We start from the raw sequence: 24,889 nt of genomic DNA on the forward strand, positions 1-24,889 counted from the left end.
TCATGGACGTAGCCAAGGGGTTGAGAGAGGGAGAGTTCAAACCCAAATAAAAAATTTCACATTTGCTTGCGTGGATGAAAATACATAAAGTATAATTGACCCTCCCCCAACCCTGAAAAAATTCCTGGTGCTTGTGCTGAATAGTATATAATTTTTTTCACATTGCAAATGCCTCTCATCGGGTAATGATCACACTGCATGATTTGGTCATCTGAATTACAACCATGATTTTTTTAGGATTCTCACAAACAAAAGCATGACCTCGGAAATCTGTACTTCAAATTAGAAATACAGCAGTTGTGGTATATTTCAAGAAGACTTAGCAAAATCAAGGGCTTTGAGACAACAGGTTTGCTAAACCTGTTGCATTGGCATCAGCTAATCATCACTATGACAGGTGCTTCATCCTTCTCCACGTTTGATCCTGATGCCATTGCCTTTGCATTTATGTTGTTCGTAATTCGTAGTGCAAGTGTGCTGCATACGTTTAGTTTTTTAACACGTCAAACTGCTTGTGCCAACGAGATGGCTTCATCCACAGTACTGCAATCACTTAATGATTGCAGTACTGTGAATGAAGCCATCTGCACAGTTTTGTGTCAATCCATAGCCTCCAGGCCCATGCTCAATGTGCACAGCTGTAGTGGCTAGAGTACAGGGATAGAGTTTGGAAGTCTTATACTCAGCCACAAGTCACGAGCAGTCGCCTCTGCACTGTGAAAGGACCCCACCTTCCGCCAAGTGTGTCACTGTGTCGACGTAATGTTGCGGCTACTTTGTGACACGCTTGGACAAGCTTTGTGGTTCCTCTCACGGATGTGACACAAGGCCCAATGCCCACGATGTCACAACAACACCGTGACACCATTTGCTGAAGGGTGGGGGGTTCTTTGACGGAGGAGAAAGTCTGCAGTGCTCTTTACATGCAACCGAGTGCAGAAAGAGGCACATTTAAGACGATCGTTTGCAGAGGCACTTTTTCATGGAATTTTGCGGTCTATGGACCACAACAGATCGCACTCTGCTAAGTGTGCTAATACAGCTGGCCCGAAGGATCACTCTGAGCTGCTGATGTGTTTTAGCGAAAATATCACTAGATGTGATTGCTAGCCATACACAAGGCCTAATGTCTTCATTGGCCATAAAAGTGATAAATGAAGAAGTAATGGCACTGCATGTGCTAAAAAACACTCTTTTCTTTGTGCTATAAATTGTAGGTTGCAGCGCAAATATGGTGGAACGGCTTCGCTTGGCGGGTGCTTCAAAAAAAAGAGTGTGTTTGTACATGAATAACATTTCTCAAATATTTGGTTTAAAAAATGTAGGTGCAGCCCTGCCAAGGAATTACACAGTAAAAAGAGGTGTTTATATCTAAAATTGGATGTATCAAGATTGCTTAGGGTTGTATAGTTGACATGGTCTTGACAATCAATATACACTAGTGCTTATAAACAGGCATATTTTTAACAGCTTACAAATGATTCAAAAGTGCACCCAATAAGGTAATAAATTGGGCCAAACCTTTTTCATTCCTGTGGGTATAGTATGAACACAATGTATGAGAGCTTACATAGTGCAGAAGACTACAGAGCCAGACTCCATAAACTACACAAAGATCACTCGCACACAATACACTCTGCGTATGCAAACAATCTGTCTAATTGTTCCCAATGGTCAATTTCTGCTTCTAATGCTAAAGTTTTGAATGCTATGACGGGAGCAACACTTTTGATAAAATGTAAAAAGCAGCTATTCAATATTGCAAAATTACTTGAAAAGCACTAGTAAAAGCATTTATTTGTTCAAATAATTTTATTGATATATTTGATCACCACGTACCCCCCTCAGTGCTCATTGGCATTGCAGTGGCAAGAGGGGGGGGGGAGACTCAAAATACCACTACGTAACACAAATTACAATACATTGTGTACACATGAAAAAAATTCAGAGAGCTCTCATACTCGAACAACCATGCAAAAAATCTACTTGAGCACCAGTAGTGAATTAAAAAAAACACCCTCAGTTTAATTCAAATGAATATCATTCTGTGTGCTGCTGGCACTACTCGGTTCTCATTTGAAATTTTGTTCCCTGTATTACGAGTCTCAAAACTAACTGGACTGAACATTAGTGAGAAAATCTATACCCTTGAATGACTCGCTCCTTTCGACGACAGTGGACAGCCTGCCTCGCCCAAAGTCTGGACTTTCCTCGATCGAGCACGGAGGTGGAAGTGTCCATCGGGGTAGTGGGCAAACCAGGGGCCTCGGCAAGCTGCCGATGCTCGTTGGCGCTGGCCACGTCTCTCGGCGCTGTTTTCGTTTCTGTAAGAAGCAAATGGCACCCTGCATTCAGCGCAAGTGAAGAACAAGTAAGGACTTGAGCACAAGTCTTTTTGTAATTTGCCAAGTACTTTCCTGCCTGGTATTTTTTTATATTGTATAACTTAAATACTTAATGAGTGGAGCAGGAAAGAATTGAGAAAGAGTAAGAGTTATGCAAGGATGGTACGGAGGTTCCTCTGGCCGTGGTCATACACCTTTCATCAAGGGTGTCAAACACACGACCCGCAGACCTTTTGCTACTGACCTCGTTTACTCATGACTGACATCATCTCCAATTTTTTCAAAATTATCTACACAAGTACAGTCAAGCTCGCTTATAACGATCCTGAGCATGATGTGGCATCCGTTCGATGTATCCCAATGTCCGTAGTAAATTAAACACAAATTTTAAAAAATTGCGAGTGAAAACACAAAGTTTTTCTTGCCCCAAAAAGTCCGCGATGCACGTGTTTCGAAGAGCAGAAATGATAAGGGCGGTCTCGAGTTCATTTCAAACGGCAGGGTGCTCGTTCGCCGAGGCCCATGGCATGAGCTGCATGAGGCTCTGGCTCAAAAGTTTCGTCGTTCTAGCAATCCGATTCCTCCAAATCGCTCTCGCCACGTACTTCATTCACAATGCCCCAATCCGTGCACGGTTCCGCAGCGTCGGCATCATCATCGGCCGTAATTAAACTATGCCAACAGATGTCCCACCCGCTCTCCCAGGTCGGAGTCGACAACGCACTGCGACAAATAACTGCCGCAGTGGCCCTGTTCGGAAGCTTCAGGCTTACCATCGGGCCCAATGTAAACGAAGTCGGCCTCGCGAAAACAGTTTCACGCGCATGTAGCTGTCAATGCCGCCCACAAAATATTCACCATCTCCACAGCTGAATACTGGGACGCCCGAAGCGGCAAATTTGCTTCCATGTGGTCAAAAGCTATGAGCAAGTGCTCCGCAACGCGGCACCTAACGCGCGCATTACACTCAAGCCAAGCAGTGACACTTTCGACGTTTTGTTGAATTGGTTGTGATCAAGAGAGGGGAGCAGATTTGCGAGGGAAGGGCAAGGAGTTGCGATAAAGAGAGGGGAGGACGCGGTGGGAGGGTGACCTTGAAAACCAAAACACACGGGAAGGAGGTAGGTTGCGTAGCTTGGTTGAAAGGTCTGCCAAACTCGCAAGTAAAAAAACTTTGCCTTGCCTTCACGCGCAGAAGTGAAAGCACGGCAGTGAAGCAGGGGGACAAAGAATGAAGGGGTGCCTAACAAAAAGCAGTCGGGGCATGAAGGAAGGAAAGAAGCTTTCCTTCCTCCATGGGTCGGGGAAAGCGCAACAAGAGGGTCCCGGAGGCAGGGTCGGCGTTTAACAATAAGAATGTGCGGGCACCATGCAGATGCCTGATTGGTGGTCGAAAGTGGTTTCCCAGGAAGTTGGCAGACCCCTGACTCCGTTCACTATAACCGATCAGCGGCGCTCGGAGACGTTCGTCGTAAGTGCGATTTTGTGCCATTAAACCAATGTATATTTTCACGGTCATGTGTATATTGTTTGTTTTAGGCTAAAGTTCGTTTTAAGTGGGGCCGTTATTTGTGGGCTTGACTATGTATAATCATCAGCTACACAAACATCACTGGTCTCAAGCAATGTCTTTTCTGAGGCACCCGACCCAGTAACAATGGAACATTACAGTGGGAAAAAAATTTATATTTTCTAATCGCCATCCACTTTTCAGTCACTCTGGCAGTCAGTACAGATGAGGCTTGTGTGAATAGTGAACTTAAGGTTCGAAGCGATGAGAGGTTTCCGATGAATAATTTCAAACCAAATTGAAATACAGTAGACTCTCTATGATACGATTACGGTTGTTGGAATTTCGTGATGAAGTGCATTCAAAGGTTGTTTTAGAAGGACTACATTATATAAAATACGCCGTGAATAGATGTTATACGATCAGTTTTACTAGCCACCTCGAATTATACGAATGTGCGATGGACCGCTACACGCAAGTGACGCAACGCGGCTTGTCTGTGGGAGGAAGGCCCGTTCACTTTTGGCCTTGAAGGGAGTGAATGTGGCAAAACTCGCAAGAATTTTTCTTACTTTAGTAGCTGGAAAACTACGCCGCAAGAAAAATTGACCCGAGACAGATTTTTTCCGCCACGCGACACCAAGTCGTCTTTTTGCTTGACGGCTTTGGTTACACCGGCTGCTGTAACTCTCAAACCACGTCATGAACTATAGCAAACTCTATGATGTAAACAAGTAGCCGCTAATTTAACATGGCGGCAAAGGCGTCAGCAGTGAAGTGCGTGGGCGTTATCGCAGACTACTCGCGCCGCACGTCAAAGCTCACTACCTTGACAAGGACGAGTTCATCGAGAGTCCGGTTTGGATTACGATCGCTGAGAACCCGAGAAGTAGAAGGTGCTGCAACAAGCAAGTTAGCATGCCCTAACATGTATTTTTTTTCACTGCCGGCTGAATCTGTCACTGCTACTGCGTCCACTTACGTCGTTTCTGCTGGTGTGCCTTCCGAAACAACGTTTGTAAAGGGGTAAACTGTTTCCTATTAGTGCTTTGCCTGCATAACTAAAACTCTGTACGAACATAAATGCTTAGAAAACGGGCAAAATGGAATGAATTCTCAAGTGGTGGTGGCATATGTATGAGGGGCATAACTAGCGTGAACGTTTTGAACGGGCCCGGATGTAGTTTTACGGCCGCTCTGGCGTTTTTCGCTTGAATTCTTTAGCGTGAATTCCCCTGGAATGATTTTTCTTCGGGGCGCAGTTTTCCAGCAGCTTCAACGACGAAGAGAGGGCATTTCCAATGAGTTTTGTCACTTTCGCCTCTTTGATGTCACGTGTGAATGCGTCACGCCAACAGCATGATTGAAGGAACCGGGGCACTTTATTGAGAGATGAGGAAAGCACGAAAGTTCAAAAGAAAATCAAGGGCTTTTTTTAGCAAGAGGGAGTTGCCAATAAAGTTCTTGTTCATCTTCAATATTAGCTTTAATTTGTTTTTGGTACGTGAAGTTTCCGGATGATATGAATGTTTCGCGTGCATTCTTCGAATTCGTATCATCGAGGTTCTACTGTAGTATATTATCACGTATTATAAAGAAAATTGGCATACTTGTCTTGACACAACAAACCTGCATAGTAAGAAGCAACTGAGTTTTATAAAAGAGCTTGCCTGTGGAAGAATGGAGACGAGCAGTTTCTTCTGCAGTGATGAAACCTTGCTCTTGAGTTGATCAATTTCGATGTTCTTTTCTTCAAGAGCTTTTGTCAACTGAGTCTCTTTCATGGCCTGCATGCATAATTAAGTAAAGCACTGTTCTCCTGGGAAGGAAAAGATGATTGCACACAACTTACACATAGACACAGAATATAGGGACAAGCGCCAACACGGTTGGGCTCATCCCTGTACTCTTTTTATATGTGTACTCTGTTCGCTGCCATCTTTTTCTTCAAAGAATGGACCATTTAGCCCAGCAGCAAGTTTTGTTGAATTCTTCTTTTTACTGTACAAAAGAAGAGAACATTTAGAGCACAGCCTGGGGTATTCAGGCATGGACTGTTGCACATGGAACAGCCTTGCGCATCACTTGCAACAGTAACATGTAGTGCCTTGGTACAATTACCTAAAATATGGAAGAAATTTGGACTGGATGCTTCTGTCTTGCTACACCAGGGAGGCAGGATCTCAAATACAGTTGAACCCCGCTACAACAAAACTGATGGGGCCAAGAAAAAAATTTCGTCGAAGCGAAAATTTTGTTGTAGTGAAATCGGAAAAATATAACTGATCTGAGCTAGCAAAAGAAAGGAACGTTTGCTCTCAAAAATCAAAAAGTGTGCGCTGCTTTCTGTTCTTTCCCAGCAGCGCCACGACGCGATTCTCACCGATGCATAGCGAGGCTATCGTGAAAATCATGCTGAAACAACACCTACAACCACTTTTGTGAATGAACCAAACAGTTGCATTAACACGTTAACACCAGCAGCTGTTCACCGTTAGTGTATACGACAACGCCGAAATGGAGTCAGGGTAGCGTGGAGCAGTGACTTTTTCCTCATTCTGATATGTTGATAACGCGGACAAGCAGCCGCTCATGATTAGTTATCACAATGGCCAAGCGTGAACGAAATGATAAAATGGCATTGGAAAAGGCATCGTTCAGCGGTTACACCCAACAGCAGCATGAAGAAAACCATGAATTGAGTGACTGAGCTTCAGCTTCGGATCCTCTGCACCTCAAAAGCAAGCCAGTGGTGAAAGCAAGGCAGTGTCATTGCCATCACTCTCGAGCAATGGCGGCACCTGTGCTTGCTGAACAGCGATGGTTTCTGGTGGTGCCAACGCGTGTTCGGGACTTCACCGACGTATTTCCTAATTCAAAAAACACATAAAAATGTTCAAGATTGTGTTTGCTGCATAGCAATAAATATCTGAGCCTGGAATTGCGTTGTGAAATTTCATTGAAGCGGGACAGCAGAAGAAAAAATGTGTTGTGGCGACTATATTTATGCATTGGCTCCTGTGGACTGCTGACGGGGAACCGTGAAGTTTTCATTGTAGCGGAAATTTTGTTGAAGCGGCATTCATTGTAGCGCGGTTCGACTGTATTGCGGTCTTAAAGAAATGCTTAAACGACTTAGTTTCAGGGAAGATATATTTGCACACGTATACAGTATTCTCCCTTTAACCAGCATATTTGACATAAATATTGCCAGCCTTTATAAAACAGTGTTTAAGCTGCACTTAGAAGAACTTGTTGCTGGGTGAGCAGGTGCATATAACAAAGAAAAGGCATAACTGCGCTACACAGTGTAGTGCAGTTATCCCTTTTGTGATACAGTTAAAGCTGTTTAAAGGGAACATCCATATAACGAATTTCTCGATATAAGGTTGTTTTTCTATTCTCCCCCATTGCTCCATGTAATTTGCAACATCTATGTAATAAAGTAACAGCGGAAGACAACCTTGATATAACGAATTTTCGCCACGGACAATTTGGGAATTTAGCTCTGCATTTTGTCACGAGCATGCTTATTCCGCGGCTGCCCCGTCGTTGACGAAGCGCGAAGCGACGCAGTGCGCACGACGCACCAGGGAGAGCAAGCGCTCGTTATTGCACGCGGGTGAGTGCGAGACGGGCGGGCCTGCCGTTCTCGTCGCCGCGGGCGCATGCGCGAGTGTGCCCCCCACCACCCACTCCAAACAAAAACAAAAAAGAAAACTACTTTTGCGGGTTGGCAGTGCCACGCTTTAGTTAGTGTCATATATGTGGGGCCGCACTGCATATGGAGGGTGCTTTATCGAATAGTTTTCTCGGCATTCGTGTCGTTCACTCTTAGTTTTTGACGCCGTGCATGCATGCATAGTTTTACTGCGCGTGCATGGTGTGGCCCCTGGCGACGTTCAGCTTTGCTGTTTTTTTTATTACCGTAGCATTTATGCGGAGAGTCCCAGCTGTTTATTGCCGTCGCCGCCGTCATTCACGGTAGAATTACGTATTCGATATGAAAACTTAAACAAAAAAAAAGTCGCCCGTGCTTGGCACCCAGCCCGTTACGATGCGCTGACGCACGCTTATCTCCCACGCATAGTTTGCCCCGCAGAGGGGAGGGGGTGGGGAGGTCAGATGCCTGTGCCCGCACGCATATTTTCGGAGGGGAAAATAGCACCTTCGAATTGTACCGGAACGATTAGGTTTAGTTGCCAGGTGCACAAAGATTACTTCGCTCGCTGGACAGGCACCATTTGCGAAAAGAGTGCGATTTTCAAACTTGCTGAAGTAACAGCTGGGGCACTTGTTAGTTTGTACTCATATCTGTACCAATGATTATGTTTCATGCCTCGTTTCCGTGTAAACAGCGCATTAAGTGTCGAGCGGTAAAAGTTGTTAGTTTGCTCTCGTCCTGTGAATTATTTTCTGCGTCACTTGTGTGTGAGCAGCACGTTGCACCATTCAATCTGCTTTCCGTTCTTAGCATGATATTCTCAAGTTATTGCTATTGCAGTAATTGTTTGCTTTGCCCTTGCGACAAAACTGTGACTTTTCTTAATTTCAGACAGCTGTGTCGTCGTCACCGAGGGGATGTCAGATGAGGCGTTCATGGAAACTCTCCAAGACGGTTCCTTGGAGGTCAACTCGTCACGTGTTTTCAGCTTGTGCCACGAGTTACCTAGCTGATAGTTTTAACGATTAGCTGATTAGTTCTGGCAACACGACGGTGCGTTGAATGAAATGCAATGAACGCGATAGCAAGAAACTGTAATGGTATATGAAATAAGGCTGCAGCCAACTTTTCTTGATCGAATATCGCGGAACTCCTACAAAATGCTGGTGTGAGCGAATACTCCCTTTTTAGGAAGAAGTGCTCTTTTCACACAGTCACGACGCGTTGAAACCGCACTGATACTCGCCGAGACAGCAAGTGTTCCAGCGATCGCTACTGCCCTTCAAATCTAAGTTCATTAATGCTACTCGATCGCTTCCCCCCGCCCTCCCCGTGTTGTTTCATGCTCGCTCAAGACGGGTGGTTTTCTCTGAGATTTCGGCAGCAGTTCTAACACGCGGGGTTATTTATCTTAGGCACTTTCCAGGTGATAGGAATGGGCCGACTGATCTGATCTCTGCTTCAGCAGCGCTCACGCGCTTTTACCCGTTCGTGAAAGTTACGATGTGCGGGGGCATCTTATAAATTCGGACTTGTTACGGAACATGGCGGCGATGGAAAAAACCCACGGAGTGTATCCATAAAATTGCTATCGCAATAATAACGCAGTTTTTTCATTGTAAAATAAGTGTTCTCGGTCAGCTATCCTTCAGTACTCCTCTTGTTTAATTTGCACATTTATTTTCCAAATTTTTTATACCAAACCTGCATATAACGAAATCCCCTTTTTAACAAATTATTCTGAGCCTTCATCAATTTCGATATATTCAGGTTTAACTGTACTAGCTCTCAGTTGGTAGAGCATCAGATGCATTATTCCAAGGTCGCAGGTTCAATCGCTGCCCACAACAAGTTATCTTTTTATCCGCTTTTCTTTTTTCACATTTAAATAATAATTAACTCATATAACATCCCCTACTTTTTTAATGTACACAACCAGACACACAGTTATGATGAGCATGCATTTAAAATTTCACCAACATAATTTTATTTGTAAAATGATTTCATAGATCACGAATGTGTTTTCACATCGACAATCTGAAGGCACTGTATTACGCATTCATTCACAGCCATTTTAGTTGTTGAATTACATCATGGTGCAATTCATATCCAGTGCACATTTGGCTGTTGGTACTGAAAAAACAAGTCATGCGACTCATAACTTTCGCTTCACATCAGACGCTATTACATCGTATTTTTTTGCCAGCTTGACATATTACACATCTTCCAAATGTACATTTATTATGTGTGCGTTTTATTTTCAAAGTTTCCCACCTCACCCTTATTATCGACATATTTCCTACTGCCTTGTTTAGTAATCTCCATAAATCTACAATCGCAATCTCCCAAAACCTTTCGTTACCTATCGTTCACACTAGTTATAAAAAAATGGGAACTATTTTTTTCAATTTTATTGTGGAATTCACCATCACATGATTCAAAAAACAATGCGCATTGTTTTAAAGCAAAATTGAAAAAAGTGTTCATTTGGTGTACAACTGCTGCTTTTTTTTCTTTTCCTATTGTTACCCTGTTTATAAACAATTCTTCGAAATATCGAAATATCGAACACTTTGAAATATCCTTGTTACCTTAATGTTTAAAAAAACACTTTCTTGGTTCGTTTTTTAGTTTTTTCTTTGTATTAACATAGAAGGTCCCACCTGCTGTTTGTAACCTAGGGACCTCCTCCTGCATATTTACATTCTATGCATTATATTTCTGATGCCAATAAAGAATGATTCACGGATTGACGGACAAATTGGCCGGTAACTAGAGGCAGGCACCAGTATGCTGCTGCAACAAAAGAATTTATTTTTGAAAATCTTGGGCAAGCATTGCAGAAATTGGGGCTATGAGACAGAGCCTTTTGTAAAGCTCTCAGGACAACAGGAATAACTGTAATGAGTAATGTAACACCTAATCTTATCTAAAAATGCTGAAGTATGTTACCCACTAAGTGCAGAAAAAGTAAAAATATATTACTATGGTAATGAAAAAAAGTAACGCATTACAGGTCATGCTGTAACTTGTAATGCATTACCGCCTACTCTGGCTATGGCAGATTTACACGGCCCAGAAATGCAAGGTGTAAAAATTTAGTTGCGTACGGGTTAGCCAACTCAGAATGCTCAAGCTTGCTTAAAGTGCTCTCAAATTTGCTGCCATTTACCACTGGCTGCACTATGGACTGGTGGGGCATTGCATGGCGCTTTACAGCCAGAGAGTTACTCATAAGCAAGCATGGGGCCAATGCTCACTGATACAAATCTATAAATGGCAATGTAGTAAATGTAGCTAGTATAAGGGACATTCTGAACAACCACCTACGTATCTCATCAAAATGTACCCACAACACTACAGTAGGAGGTTTCTGCGATGGAAGCCCTTGGTTCAGTTCTCGAGCAATTGATGCATGAGCATTTGATGTTTTTAATTTTTACAGTCGGTCCCGGGTATATCGAACTTAGATAAATTGAATTAGTGGCTATATCGAACAGCCAAAAAATTGCCTTAAAAAACATGTGAAAGTACAGGGCACAGGTGCGCGTACATCGAACACTTGTACGCCGACTTATTCCATATATCGAACGGTGCGCTGCACTGGAGCCGTGACACTAATCACAATTCAGTCTCTATCCAAGAGAGTTACAGACCCTTTTCGTGCGTGCGTCGGAATGGCGATCATGTTGCTTGAATAAATTCACACAGCGCTTATAGAGTCGCCCTTCAAAATAGTTACGGATACTTATCGTGTGCACCTGCGTCGAGAATGTGATTGGGTTGCTTCAATAAAAGTCCAACTGACAACCATTCTCCTCAGGGCGATACAAATGGTAACCGAAGCGTGAAAATAATGTCAAACAATTCACAATTGTGAACTGCTTCGGTAAAGCTGGCTTTCTAGCTTCACCTGATGACTTTGGGAGCGACGGTGATGTCACAGCAGATGACGACATAGTCCCCTCGAGGATGAATTTCACAAGCTTTCTTCGTTTCCGGGTGCCATCGCTGATGGGGCCACAGCGAGCAATTTTGTCAGTGCTGATGACGGTGTGCAAGCCGTTTCGGACCGCACCGATGCAGAAATCGTGACCGACATCCCCGGTGTCGATGAAGCCGACCAGAGCAGCGACGATGATGCCGACAAAGTCTCTACGCAACCCTGTACCGCTGCAGACCTTGCGTCAGCATTTCGCCTTATTCGCCGCTGTTGTGGTACTTCAAAGGGTGCTGGGCTTGCCTATGTAGAAAGCGTACACATTATTGAGGATGGACTCATGATATAATTGGCTCAGACAAAGAAGCAAGCCAAGCTCAGACTTTTTTCATCCCAAATGAAGTGCGGTGGATTTTGTGTTTTTCTTTTGACATTCTGGGAAAGTCTGAAAATGGGAGCTTATCACAGTCTTTGGAAACCGCTCCGAGACTCTTGGCGCTTCAAGGTACCCCTTAAATGAACGTATTTTATATTTTAAATTATCGATATAGATAGATATGTGGGGTTTAACGTCCTAAAACCACCATATGATTATGAGAGCCAACATAGTGGAGGGCTCTGGAAATTTTGACCACCGGGGGTTCTTTAACGTGCACCCAAATATGAGCACATGGGCCTACAGCATTTTCGCCTCCATCGAAAACGCAGCCAGCGCAGCTGGGATTCAATTCACCTGCAGCTGGCGGGATCACGAATATATTGAACTATTTCATGATCCCCTTGAGTTCGATATATCTTGGATCGACTGTACTCCTTTTTTTCTCTTCATTTTTCAATTACTACTGCTTCATTTTTCAGTTTTCTTTTATACAATGAAGGCAGTGATACGACAGCCGGTACACACTTTTCCCGCGCGTTTTGTTTATGATGCCGCTTCTAATGCGACACCATTAGTATCGTTTGGTTACTAACACTGTAAATTATAGGTAGCATTCAAGTCAGGCTATATGGTTATACGAAGACCCCAGCAGAATTTTAATTTGAGGCATTGCATTGTTGTTACTTACTGAACAACGCAAGAAAAGAAGCGATACACACATACCTTCACTTGATCCTTCAGCTCTTGAATTTGCATGGGGTAGCGGCGGATCAGAGTCTCGTTTGTAAGAATCTCGTCCCTGTTGGAGTGTTCTGTGTGTTTTTCGCGGAGCTTACAAACTGAAAAATGCAGAAGACAATATCAACCAAAAGCAGCAGAAAGGTCGTGGGATCCCTGATAAATTATAGGTGAATACGTTTTGCATACTAGGAGTAATTAAATGTTATACTATATTCACAACAAAGTAAAGGAACCAATAAGTCATATTGCAGTAAAACATCGTTAACCCGGATTCCGCGTGACGGGTGAAAATGTCAAGAGGTATTCAAATTCTTGGATTATTGAAAGAACCATGCAAACAAAAAGAAAATGAGTACCGTATTAACTTGCATAATCGGCACACTTGCATAATAGGTGAACCCCCCTCCAGTTTTGTCGCGAAAAATTCTATTTCAATTCCGCACATAATTGGCACAGCCCAAACTTGGCCGTGATCATAAACTATTAAACCCCTCAGTGGTACAGTTGGAATGTGGCCCTCGTACTCTGAAGAAAAAAGGAAGGCAAATCTACGAGCAAATAACAAAAATTTGAAGTGCAGTGACCTAACCAACGTGTTTGTCGATATAAAACTTGAGAAAAAAAGCATCCATGAGTGAAAAATAAACGGCTGTTTCATCAATTACTGATACCCTCCAAATCGCCATGCTCTTTGGAGGTCACCTGTAGAACGCCGTGGGCTTCATTGCCATTACCACCATCAGAAAATAAGAAACACCATTTTGCAAGCGGTTGTGTTTGTTGCGGCCGTGTATTCAACTTTGGTTCCCACATGGGGAAGTACGCAAGCTACATGACTGGATTTAAAGTGAAGGCAGTGCAGTACATGCTGGAGCACGGCAAAAGGGCTGCAAGCAAGCATTGTGGTTTTGGGGAAACCAATATTCAGTATTGCACGGATCAAAAAGAAAAACCTAAAGGGGAGGTGGCATTGAAAAAAACTTTTTTATTCGTTGACCTACAGCAATTAAATTTGGAATGCATACACACAAGTGTCTCGAATAAGGAAATATACAGTTTCATCAAGATACCTTCAGTAGTTCTCAAGTTACAAAGTGCTACATGGTCCATTTAAATGGTCTGCTCGTTGAAAACCTATAGTGCTGTAACAAAACATCCCGGAAAGCTCCGAATGGTGTGGATCTTTACTCAAAAGAAAGCTACAGGGTAAGGCACTCTCAGAATTCTTTAATAAGTTATCTTTTTTTTTAAGAGTTCATCATGGCTTCCGACACATTGTTAGAAACAGTGGCACGGACAAATCATAGTCTAGAAAAAAACAGGGCCATAAAACAGAAATTGAAGATCGCTGTACCCACAAGCATTGTTCAGGGATTCAGGAGAAAAAACAGAATCAAAATGGGTCCAGTGATTCCCATGCTACTTTTTCCACGAGCAATGCACAAAGTCGAAAATACACTTGTGAGAAAAAGCCTGTCGAAGCTTCTGACGGGTTTTTTTTGAAGAACTTTTTTGTTTCTCGTTGGATATTGATAAAAATTCGCACAGACTCTAAGCATGACCTCACAGTGCTTTTTGAAGCGATACCACAAATGCTTTACGAGAGACAACTTATTTCTTCATTGAACCATTGGAGGGGCTGAGCATAATGTCAAAAAACAGTATTGAGAAAGCTTCGTTTAAAGTTTCAGCTTTTTTTTACGTCTCTAAGACACCTTGAAATTGCGATTTCAGGTTTGTCTTGTGATATTTGAATTGTTTTCATAATTTACTTCTTTTCATGATTTACAAATATCAAGTGTGGATTTCAAACCAAGTTCTTTGTAGAAGAAGTGGTGTAATAGGTATGACAGAAAAAATTGTAATTGAATAAACTATATACTAATTTTTCACACATAATTTTTGTGCTGAAGTTATAATTAGCGTAATTAGGTACTCGGTTACAAATATTCACGGAACTTTTCTTTATTTGGAGAGGTTTATTGCATCAGAAAAATGAATCACACCATGACCGCCTATGCCTTTTTTCCAAATAACAAAGTTATGGGCAGAAGAATAGTGGCACAGGATTTTTAGTAGAGTAATTAATGATGCAAAACGGGCATATAAAGATTTGTGCCCCTGATTCATTCATGCTCTTTTGCCGCTCTAGCCGTGAAACACATCATCATAAAGCCGGTCGCGGAAACTAATCTTACGCAATTCATTCATTTCGGAACATTCATAGACGTTCGTGGCGATATCAAGCATGGCTCCAAGCACGTCTGAATTGCATCATAAAAGCTTTTCGAGCGCACTCCATATGACCGTGCGGTGCGCGGCCACATGGACAATGACGCCGGCACAAAATGCACTTGCCGGCGGCGATCAGTGACGATGCGCAAAATGTGTAACTATGATGACAAGATATCGGCGCGTACTGCACTTGCCATCGCATTTTCGAATGACGACGCACGAAACTGCTAGCCGCTGTTCCAAGCAATCCTTGGCACTGAAGGGGGGGAGGTGACAAGCCTGACTGTGTTGTCCGCTGCCGATGCATAAAATGCCTGTACGTGATTCAGAGGAGCTAGCGAGTGAAGTACTACATTTCTTGAGACGCAGAACGTCGCCAAGAGTGCGCTTGCGCATCGTTCCTGCCCGCAGTCCCGCTGTCAGCGGAGTTAGGGCTAAAGCCGACTTCGATGACGTGTCGCACTCGTAGACCCCGCACCCGCTCGTAGTAATCTGATCGTGAATCTGGTGCGGCCACTCGTGGTAATCAGATCGTGCTGCCGCTTACAGTTTCGTTGCTTGAGAAGAAGCACGTCACCACGAATGCGCTAGTGCGTCGTTCCAGCCCGCAGTCTTGCTGGCAGCGGAGTTAGAGCTAAAGACAACTCCAATGACGCGCGGCGCTCGTAGACCACGCGCCCGCTTGTACTAGCCTGATCGCGCATCCGCTTATTGCTCGTAACTAAAGCGTAATTACATCTTAGGTGATCATCAAGCCGTGAACACGTCACGAAATAGTTATTTTCGAGAACCATGTCCTCGTGACGCACAAGCAGCAGACCACGATCTCCCGGAGCGAGCATCAGGCCAATGGCAAGGTGAGCTGAGGCAACAAGGCGGCCATGGCCAATCAAGGGTCTCAAAACGACCTTCAAACGTTTTCTTTTGGTGCATTTGTTGTTAAATGAAGGAGCCAGCTGAGGCGGGAAAATTAAACACTGAGAAATACTCTTTCCGATGAGCCCAAGAAGCCGGCTCCCGGCCCAAGCATCGTGAAGGTATAATTTTTTGAAACTCGCCGTTTTCTTGCCATTTTTAGAAAATGTTTTGCTACACCTAGGTGGGTGAAACGAAATTTCCAAAGCACTTCTGCGCAGATTTCAGTGTAGATATTTTGGAACTAGATAGAAAAAGGGTTCCATAAACTGAAAACTTGAGTTTCAGAAAATCGATTTTTTGCCATTTTTCGCGATCCCAAAGTCGCGTTGCCCCTTAAAGCGATGAAGAAGACACGACGGGCTTTCTGCAGTGCCAAGACCAACAGGTGTCTGAACGTCGAAGAGCAACTGGTCCGGCATATGCGGGAGCTACAAGACGGCTGTGCAGTGTCATTGGATATTGTGAAGACTGAGGCAAGCAGAATAGCTCGAGCTCAGCGCATCGAAGCAAAAGAGTTCAAAGCCAGCTCCGGATGGACAACTCGTTTCATGCCGCGCCATGGCCTCGCACTGCAAAGGCGGACCACGTACTGCAAAGGCGGACCTTGAATAAGCCTTTCAAGGACAATGTTCAAAGACTGTACACCACCTCGATGGCTTGAGGACAACATCAGCTGACTCTTGGTGGTAAGATTAAGAAGCGGCCTGTGGAAATGCTGTGCGCTTAAATCGTGGAAGTGTGGCAGGCGATCTCCGATGATATCGTCAGGAAAATCTTAAAGAAGACTGGTATCTCGAACGCACTGAATGCGAGTGAGGATGACATGTTGTTGGGTGCGGATGATTCGGACACAGAAAACGAATCTCCGCTCGGCGAGGATGAATGTGTGCTCTCGAACTCCAGATATGGAAAAAGAAGAACACCCACGACTTTTGTGTTAATAAATTTTATATGTGTGTGTGCAGTTGACAGCTCTCGCCTGTTTAATAAAAGGTATGTAGGTATGGTTGTTTTACTGTGAATTAATTGGTAAACGATAATGCCGCCTTTTACTTGACAAATGTGCAGATTTAAAACGCAAGAACATAGTTGAGAGAATTTTTGAAAATCTTACCACAAGTTCCTACTGATCGTACGTCTATTATGCGAGTAAATACCATTCTTTGTACACACAAACTTTATTTCATGAAAACCTTTTTTTATTTGTGTCTGCCTCGTCATCAGAATAATATGCTAAAACGACAGTCTAACTCCATCAGGTGGTGCTGCGCACACTGGCTTCCGCGTAAACCAAGGATAATGAGGGCTTCGGAGGCCTCCTGCACAGTGCAATGCGACGTAATGAAAACCGTGTCGTCATCGTGCGTTTTAGTATACACTAAATGTACCGACAACCGAAGTGTTTCTGCCAGGTGGTGACTAGCACCACATAGCCACCTCCCCCTCATTCACTATCATAATGATCAAACACTGCTGATTTCTCCAAAACTATAGGATTCTGCCGATGGTTGTGGCAAGCAGTATTTGATCCTCCAAACTGCCGAGATTACGCGACTCAAAGCACGAAGTCCTGATGGCCGTCTTCGGAGTTGTCCGAGTTAACGAGAATTTGACACCACTGAAGTACACTCAAACCTCGTTATAATGAAATAATAGATATAACAAAGTAAATGAAGTTCCCCTTGAAAACTCCATTAAGAACCATGCATCTTACACCTCGTTGTAACGAAGTAAAATTGACCGGTAAATGGATATATGATATAACGAACTAAATTAGTCTATCAAATCGTGTACAAAAAAACCGACCGTAGTGTGTTAAGAAGTATATCATTTTCTGTGGAGTTGGACTCTTGTTCGGCGCGGCCACGGAGGAAGGAAAGGTAGGAGAGGGCAAGCCCAGCCGGCACGCTGCATGAAAACCGTGGAGGAAATGACATCATGGCGGCCATATTCACTGGGCACAATGGCGGCATTGCTATGGTTAGGTGTTGCGCATTGGAGCTGGTCTAGCAGTGAGCGGCCATGGCTGGCGGTGGCATGTGTGCCTCCCTAGGTCTCGTGCTGAGCTGTTTAGAAAAATATCCATGCATGGCCCACGTTATTGTTTAGGCAGTGTTCTCCTGGGAGTTACTGTGCTCTTAGCAACATTTACAAATCCTTTTGTCTATCACGGGGTTTCAACAGTGTGTAAAACGAGTGAATATTCATGTCATGCGGAGAATGACGCGGATGAAGCAATTAGTGTTCAGCGAAATTTCGTTGGGCACCAATGACAAAGCGGAATGACAATGAATGCCTTGCAGGTCAGTGACGATAGGGTAGTGCTCCTGCTTGTGACAACGGATGACGCTGTTGAGTCCAGCAAGACGCAATGAGAACCATGTGCACATATGTAGTTTCATGTTGTGTGTGTACAGTAACAACTTGCATGTGCGCATTAAAACACCTTTTCTCTTCTGCTTCGTATACTCTCCCCAAGCATTGCATGTAATCTCAACGTAACAGCAACCGCGTTCAAGTGTCACTTGCACCATGCTGAAAGTCACCACGGTCGCAGAGTGCTGACGCCTGTGAGTTTCACGCGGAACACGGACACAAGGGCCGGACGCTGCGTCGGCAACATGGCGGAATTCAACCGTAGAAGGCGCAAGACTGATCGTGTTGTCTGTACAGTGGCTGAATTAAAGACGTGAAAACATTCACCGTTGTCGGTGCATCTAGCGCGCATTCTCTCGTACTTCCTTCGTTGTCGGTGAGCTGTTACTCGCTGTTAATACTGGGACGAAATAATTTCTCCGAAGGTGTCGCGCTGGCCCAGAGTGTTGAGCCCCATTCCATTAGTTTCGGATCGTCACGACGCGCGCTTCGCAGCTGACGTGCTTTCCGAGCCAGAGAGTGAGTCGTACATTCTGCTTTACATTCGGTTGTAAACAAGAGAGGAGAATTTGCCGAGTCATAATGGCCCACTTACGGCTTAATCGCGGCTTTACAACAAGTGACGTCAGGGCCTCTCCTACCTTTCCTTCCTTCGTGGGCGCGGCTCTTTAAAAACTCCAACGCCGACTTTATAGCCACGCCCCGCGCGGCAAAGCCCTCCGTCCTCAAACAGCCAGCAGAGAGGATTGAGAAAGCTCTGAGCTGGTCACATGACCGAGAAGCGGAGCCGTGGTGCAAAGCGATTTCCCTCTGCGTTCTGCTGCTACCCTCGGCACCGAGAAAGGAGGCCTCTCCGCGACAGCTTATTTTCTCTCTATCTCGCTCCACTCCACTCCCATACACTTGGTATTATGGGTGCCAGGACATGAGGGTCTGCAGGGAAATGAAGCGGCTCACGCCGCTGCCCACAAGCACGTCAGCCGGGCTGCCCCCTGTCCACAGGACATTCCACCTGTCGTTGAAGAGACGGAAGTTGTTCAAAACAGCTACTAGTCGTTACTCCAGCATTACAGGCTTCAGCGTCGAATATACCCTCCACCACACCGAAAACTGACAAAAGAGAAAAGCGTAATACTGAGACGCCTGCAAAGCAGCACATACAAACATGGGGCCCTAATGCACCGTCTCTACCCAATGAGATATAGCTCTATTTGCCCGCTTTGCAGCATACCGGACACCCTGGTGCACTTGCTTTTTGCATGCCAGTGTATTGCCAGACGTGATCTGCAACAACACACTACTGATAACGAAGCAGGACGAACGAACGAAGACCTAACCGAAACGTCGGAGGCGAAGCTCGCCCTCGAGGACCTGGAAGAGCAACAACTCGTCACCAGAGCCAAGAGGGCAGTAGAAGCCAGAGGGTTCCTGGACTAAAGAGCCCCCCCACCTGAGGGTGACACCGGGCATCGCTCGGGGCACTGTTTCAAAATAAACGTTTACTTCTCTCTCTCGCTCCATGCATGCCCTTGAAAAGAGAAGGGTTTCTACGTGCAGAGACGGAAAAGGGAGAAGCGCAGAACAGGCACGTCGCAGATCGGCATTTGAGAGAGAGAAAACAATCCACCACAGTGTTTTCTTTCCTTTTTATTCCTTCGCGCGCAGCGTAGAGAGGTGCCGCCGCAGGGTTGGGCATGGTTTTGAGGGCATTTTTGGAGAGCGGTATGTTCGAATAAACCGCTGCAAGTGCTTGCGCGTTAAATTACAGGGCGTTTTCACCCATTAGAATACATATAGCTTCGACGGGACCTCAGCGTGAATTGGAATCACCCGAAAGTTCGAATTAATGAGATACGACTCGGTTTATTTTTCAAGGCACGTGTGATCGCGTAACTGTACATGGGGCAGCAAGGCGGTTTCCTTCTTTGCATGCTTTTAGGTATGCGCCCAACTTAGCATACATTGCCACAAACTATTATAATCGATATAAGGAAATAATAGATATAATGAAATAATTGTGGCTCCCCTTCAACTTCGTTATAACGAGGTTTGAGTGTATACACAGTTTTCGGGACCACGCCGCGAGTCAAACTTTACCAAATTTCAGAGTCAACGTGATCAGGATGGATGAGATTTTACTGTTTTACGTGTTTCTGTGTAGTTGATTCATGCATAGAGAAAGCCATAACTTATGACAGGACAGTGAAATACAATGCATGATACACTAACTTATCAAAGCTGATGTTCACATATTTCTTTCATACACCACACTTTTACAGAAAAGCAAACGAGTTAAGGCCACATCACACATAAAAGAATAAGAATAACGGTCATCTTACTATACACTATAAAAAAGAGTGAGTAAAAAAGGTGTCTTTTTGTCCCACAACAATAATCGTCATCTATATTGCGTTTCATCCTATCGCTATTGCCTAACGCCCAGTACATTCCGGTCACGATCGACATGCCCATTATCAGGGGTTGCATTGCATTCTCGATAAGAAAGTGGCCAGCGCCGAGTTTTCAAGAAAGGAAGCGCACGCAAGCCTGATGACGATTATTGTTGTGGGACAAAAAGACACCCTTTTTACTTGATATTTTTTTTAGAGTGTACACACAATGACTCGAGCTACCGTCCTGACAACAAAGCTTTATTCCTGTGCTACATAAAAGAAGTATCACTGATACACATATTAGGGTTTATATAAAACACTCACCAACTCGTGTGCGAGCGTGCCACCACTGTCATGTAGAATTGAAACGCTTGGAAGCAAAGCCCAACATTCACGGAACCAGCAATGTGCCAGCAAATGCAATATGTATATGAAATCATGCTTGAGTGACTGCTAATGTTGAATGTGACTGCTGTTTCCCTTCTTGAAAAAGAAGCCCACTTGTCGAAACGCCAACTCCAGCACACACACCCCGTTTTTATTCGAGTTTCTCATTGCTGTAGCTACTATGCTCTATCATCAACGCACTGGCTTGTTAGACATAAGAACTTCAACCATAAATTTGATGCATGTGTTACAATACTAAAGGGCACTTTCATTGCATCAAAAATGTCAACGACAAAAAAATGGACAACTTATCACCCCGAGTTTTGAGTTGCTGAGCCTCGAGATGCAGCTCATGGCCATATCAAGAGCCAAGGAGGTGGCAGCCACGCCAGGCGTGGCTGCCATACCTCTGTGAAAAAAAAACTTTCACATAAAGTTCCTTCTGTCTCACCTTAAGCGTGCCCAGCGTCTGCTCCATGCTGCATGGGTTGATTCTGCATACTATGGCAGTGTGCGAGTTGCCACCCAGGGAGTTTCTAAGAATGCGAGTCAGTTTGGAGTCCCTGAAGTTGATGTGACCTCTGAAATGAAAATTGGTGTAAGTGTTCCGTGAAATAACTAAATAAAAAAAATAAGATCAAGAACACCACGTAATTATCTGCAGGAAGATAGCAACCCCCAATTTTATCTTGGGTAGTTTTGTATGCAGCTGCATCTCATGTCCCTTAATTCTGTATAAAAAAAAAAGCTTAAAAACCTTTTGGTGGTGCCCACCTCCATAAATTAAAATAACTGAGGGACATGCTTATTGCAAAAATGAATGTGGCAATGTAGCTAGGAAATGACAGTACCACAGATTGAAAGTAAGCACAGAAGCACCGACATAGCACTGAGTTACCTGTTTATAGTTTGTCCATCACCCACATTAACAAAGTTAACAGTTATAGTTTTACCTGTCAGTCAAAATCTCAGCTTGCAAACAGAACCTCAAATTTTTGTCATACTCAGTCTTGCAAAACACTAAAAAAGTAGAGGACAGACAAAGGAACAGTAGGCACAGGGGGCTCTTCAATGTTTTGCAAAAATTTGATAAATTCTAATTACTGCTGATCATGCCGCCAAAAAAACAAACAGTGAAGTCAGCACAATAAGCTATGTGCCCCGTTATGCTCTATAAAAGAAAAGTTTTTGCTCTTCCCTCTGCAACAGTGTGGCTGTTTTACAAGTTTGAAGGCATAATGGGAAAAGCAACAAAGCAAGCAAATGATCATCGTACTGAAATGGAAGGCAGCTCTCATAACGACTCTTACACCAGGTTCTGAGGCGTGAGAGAATGACGCACGATGTAACGTGATGGTCACCTTTAAAGAATGCGAAAACAAACTTCAAGTTATCTACCAATTAAATGTCTATTAATGAATAAATGCCTGGTCAGAAGACTAATTTACTAGATTAGCCCACAAATCTTGTTTTTATTTTGCCTAAAAGCGACTTGTAATTTGTAATCGTCATAATCGCGACTTCCTGCAATTGTGACTGTGGCACAGGACCAATGTTTTTATTCAAGATGCATATGCTTTCCAGTCCTCTTCAACTAATACATGCTATCGCATGCACTTGATAACTTTTTTGCTAGTCAGTTTAATCACAAGCAATTGTGTATCCATCAGATGTAGCCGGCGGGTTTGATAGGAGAGGGTGCGGACCACGAGGCAACCAACATTACCTTGGTGACCGAGAATAAAACTAATTGAAAACACATTTTTATCATAAATCATAAAAAAGTTTCCAAAAGCCTCCACTTTCAGCAGTAACCTGGAACCTGGAAATTTTAAAGTAACAAAGCTCTTTGCTGCAAAAAAATATGTGTGACGTGCACCAGACGTCAGTTTTTCCGCTCGAAGGGAAGTGAAAGCAACAATGAGCAGCAGCAAGACTTGAACAGCATTATGGTGCAAGGTATAACTGGTACATTATGTTGACTTTTAAAAATTACTATACTTGGTGCATGTGCCCCCTCAGAACACTCCTTCAGACTTCAAGCATAACTGTGGTGAAGCTGATATGCACATTTAACCTTCTTTAACCTTCAAATGTTACTTAGCGACAATGCGGTCTTTGCTGGGCAGGCTGGTTTCATGGCACAGTACCGCTACGCTGCAGTGAAGCAACATTTACAAAAAGTTGTGAGGTTATAGCATGTACACATATTCGTTTACTTCGAATATCGCGAATATTAGCAGTGGTCACATATTCATCCATTCCTAAAGTTTAACCTAAACAATAAAACTTTTGACATTACCACCACCACTGGTGTCCGTAACCACTATCTGCAAAACAGAAAAAAACAAAATAACTAAAAACTACACATGACCAAACCCGATTCAATCCCGGACCATCTGCGTGACAGCCTAGTATTTTATCACAGAGCCACCCCTGTGTTTGAATCACCGTTGCAAACTGATCGTATGTAGGCTTTCTGTTCGTCAACAGGTTAAAATGTGTAATCTAAACAATAAAGTAACACGCTGGCAACACACAATGCGAATTGCATAATGAGTGGGTCATTGAATGCTTCCAACCCATCTCAAAATTTTTAGACCTAAATATTCATTGTCGTCAGCCGCAGCATCAACAAAGTGTGCACAATGTCTTGCAGATGTGTAGCAGGAACCTCACTTCTCAGAAAATTGACAAATGCTAATGAGATTGTGCACAATTCCTCACCTACTATTAATTAGGATGATTGGTAATGTAGGTATCATGCAAGTGTATTTGCAGTAGCTTCTACAAGAGCAGGCCAGTGCAAATAATAAAATGCACCGAAATATTTGAATGAATAATTAAACATTCAAGTTCGCTTCCACCCGAATTTAAAATAATAAAAAATTTGAATCATTCAAAACAAACAAATGCATGCATAAAAATCTGCATGTGGAAACCTGTAGAAATAGTTTTTCTGCAGCAAAGTGGAAAACACTCCTTCAAGAGAAATCCAGACAGCCAAGAAGTCACACTTCAAGGTTAAATGAGGATTGTAGCCTCACAATGATTTATTCAGGTTTAGCACATACTGCGCAGGCCTGCCAATTTTTAATTTGGGAGGGAATGGGGGGGGGAAGGATAAAGGTGGCTCACCAGTTAGCAGACTAAGACAGCACCATCTGTTCCATCCCTGAGACTGGTTTCTATCACCTGCATTCAATGGAGAAAACTGTACTTGGAAGAAAGTTGTAAACCAAGACTGAGGTGCACACACATTGAAACCATTTTGATGCTTTCCTATCCATTATATTCTCCTACCACTTCTGCCTTGAAACACAACTTCCAATTACAACCTGCTTCAGGCAACCATTACCAGATGTTAAAAATTTCTGGATCATAATATCATTTTATATACCGTAAATATGGCATAGAAAACGTTTGGGCTTTTAGGTATATATATCGTTCTGTCACAATTATGAATGATATTAGTCTGTTGCTGAACCTTTTTTTGTGTGTGTGTATCTCGCATCAACGAATAATCCCTCAAGACAGACGTGGCTCAGCCCTGAAGTGCTTCGCCCCTAAAATTCATCCTGGTCTGCGAGTTGAACATGGGTCAACGTCTATCAGGGGTGGTCACTCCGACAATTGAGCTGACCGCAGGCTAAGAACAGGCAACATGAGGGCAGATTAGTTGAGACATTTAACCTAAGCAATGAATATGGCAAGTCAGATCTGCATTATCCCAAGAAGTGGAGAAAGCATTTCGGCTAAGAATTGGCATTTACTTGTAGATTTGTGTTACAACAGGTGTATGCCCATTCTCCCATTCTTGTTAATCCTTTATTGAAATGGCGAGATTCTGCAAATTGAAAGACCAAACCAATCAAGCTACCAGTTTATGTGCAATAGGATGTGTAGACAGCGTTTATGTAAATTTTTAAATGAGTTCATGGAACGATAAAAAAATGAGTGAGTGCATTTCCAATGGTAAGCGAATGTTACTGACGGACGGA

The 24,889-nt window shown here is 43.6% G+C and overlaps 1 protein-coding gene across 11 annotated transcripts in view; it reads right to left on the reverse strand.

Annotated features, from left to right (window-relative positions):
* Positions 1-24,889, reverse strand: part of LOC142776515 (uncharacterized) — a 69,859-nt gene that overhangs the window by 12,475 nt on the left and 32,495 nt on the right. For 8 of the 11 annotated variants that reach the window (XM_075880325.1, XM_075880328.1, XM_075880318.1 and 5 more), the window contains 5 exons: positions 24,027-24,083; positions 21,340-21,469; positions 12,562-12,677; positions 5,526-5,642; positions 2,147-2,324 (listed from right to left, as the gene is read on the reverse strand). In XM_075880325.1, coding sequence (XP_075736440.1) covers positions 2,147-2,324; positions 5,526-5,642; positions 12,562-12,594 — 328 coding nt within the window. In that variant the 5' untranslated portion in view covers positions 12,595-12,677; positions 21,340-21,469; positions 24,027-24,083. Of the gene's footprint in view, positions 1-2,146; positions 2,325-5,525; positions 5,643-5,707; positions 7,734-11,432; positions 11,763-12,561; positions 12,678-21,339; positions 21,470-24,026; positions 24,084-24,889 lie in introns of those variants that run through there. The other 3 variants (XM_075880326.1, XM_075880327.1, XM_075880322.1) reach the window with 3 other exon arrangements.

The sequence above is a fragment of the Rhipicephalus microplus genome, chromosome X (genome assembly GCF_043290135.1).
Source record: "Rhipicephalus microplus isolate Deutch F79 chromosome X, USDA_Rmic, whole genome shotgun sequence".
Taxonomy (NCBI): Eukaryota; Metazoa; Arthropoda; class Arachnida; order Ixodida; family Ixodidae; genus Rhipicephalus; species Rhipicephalus microplus.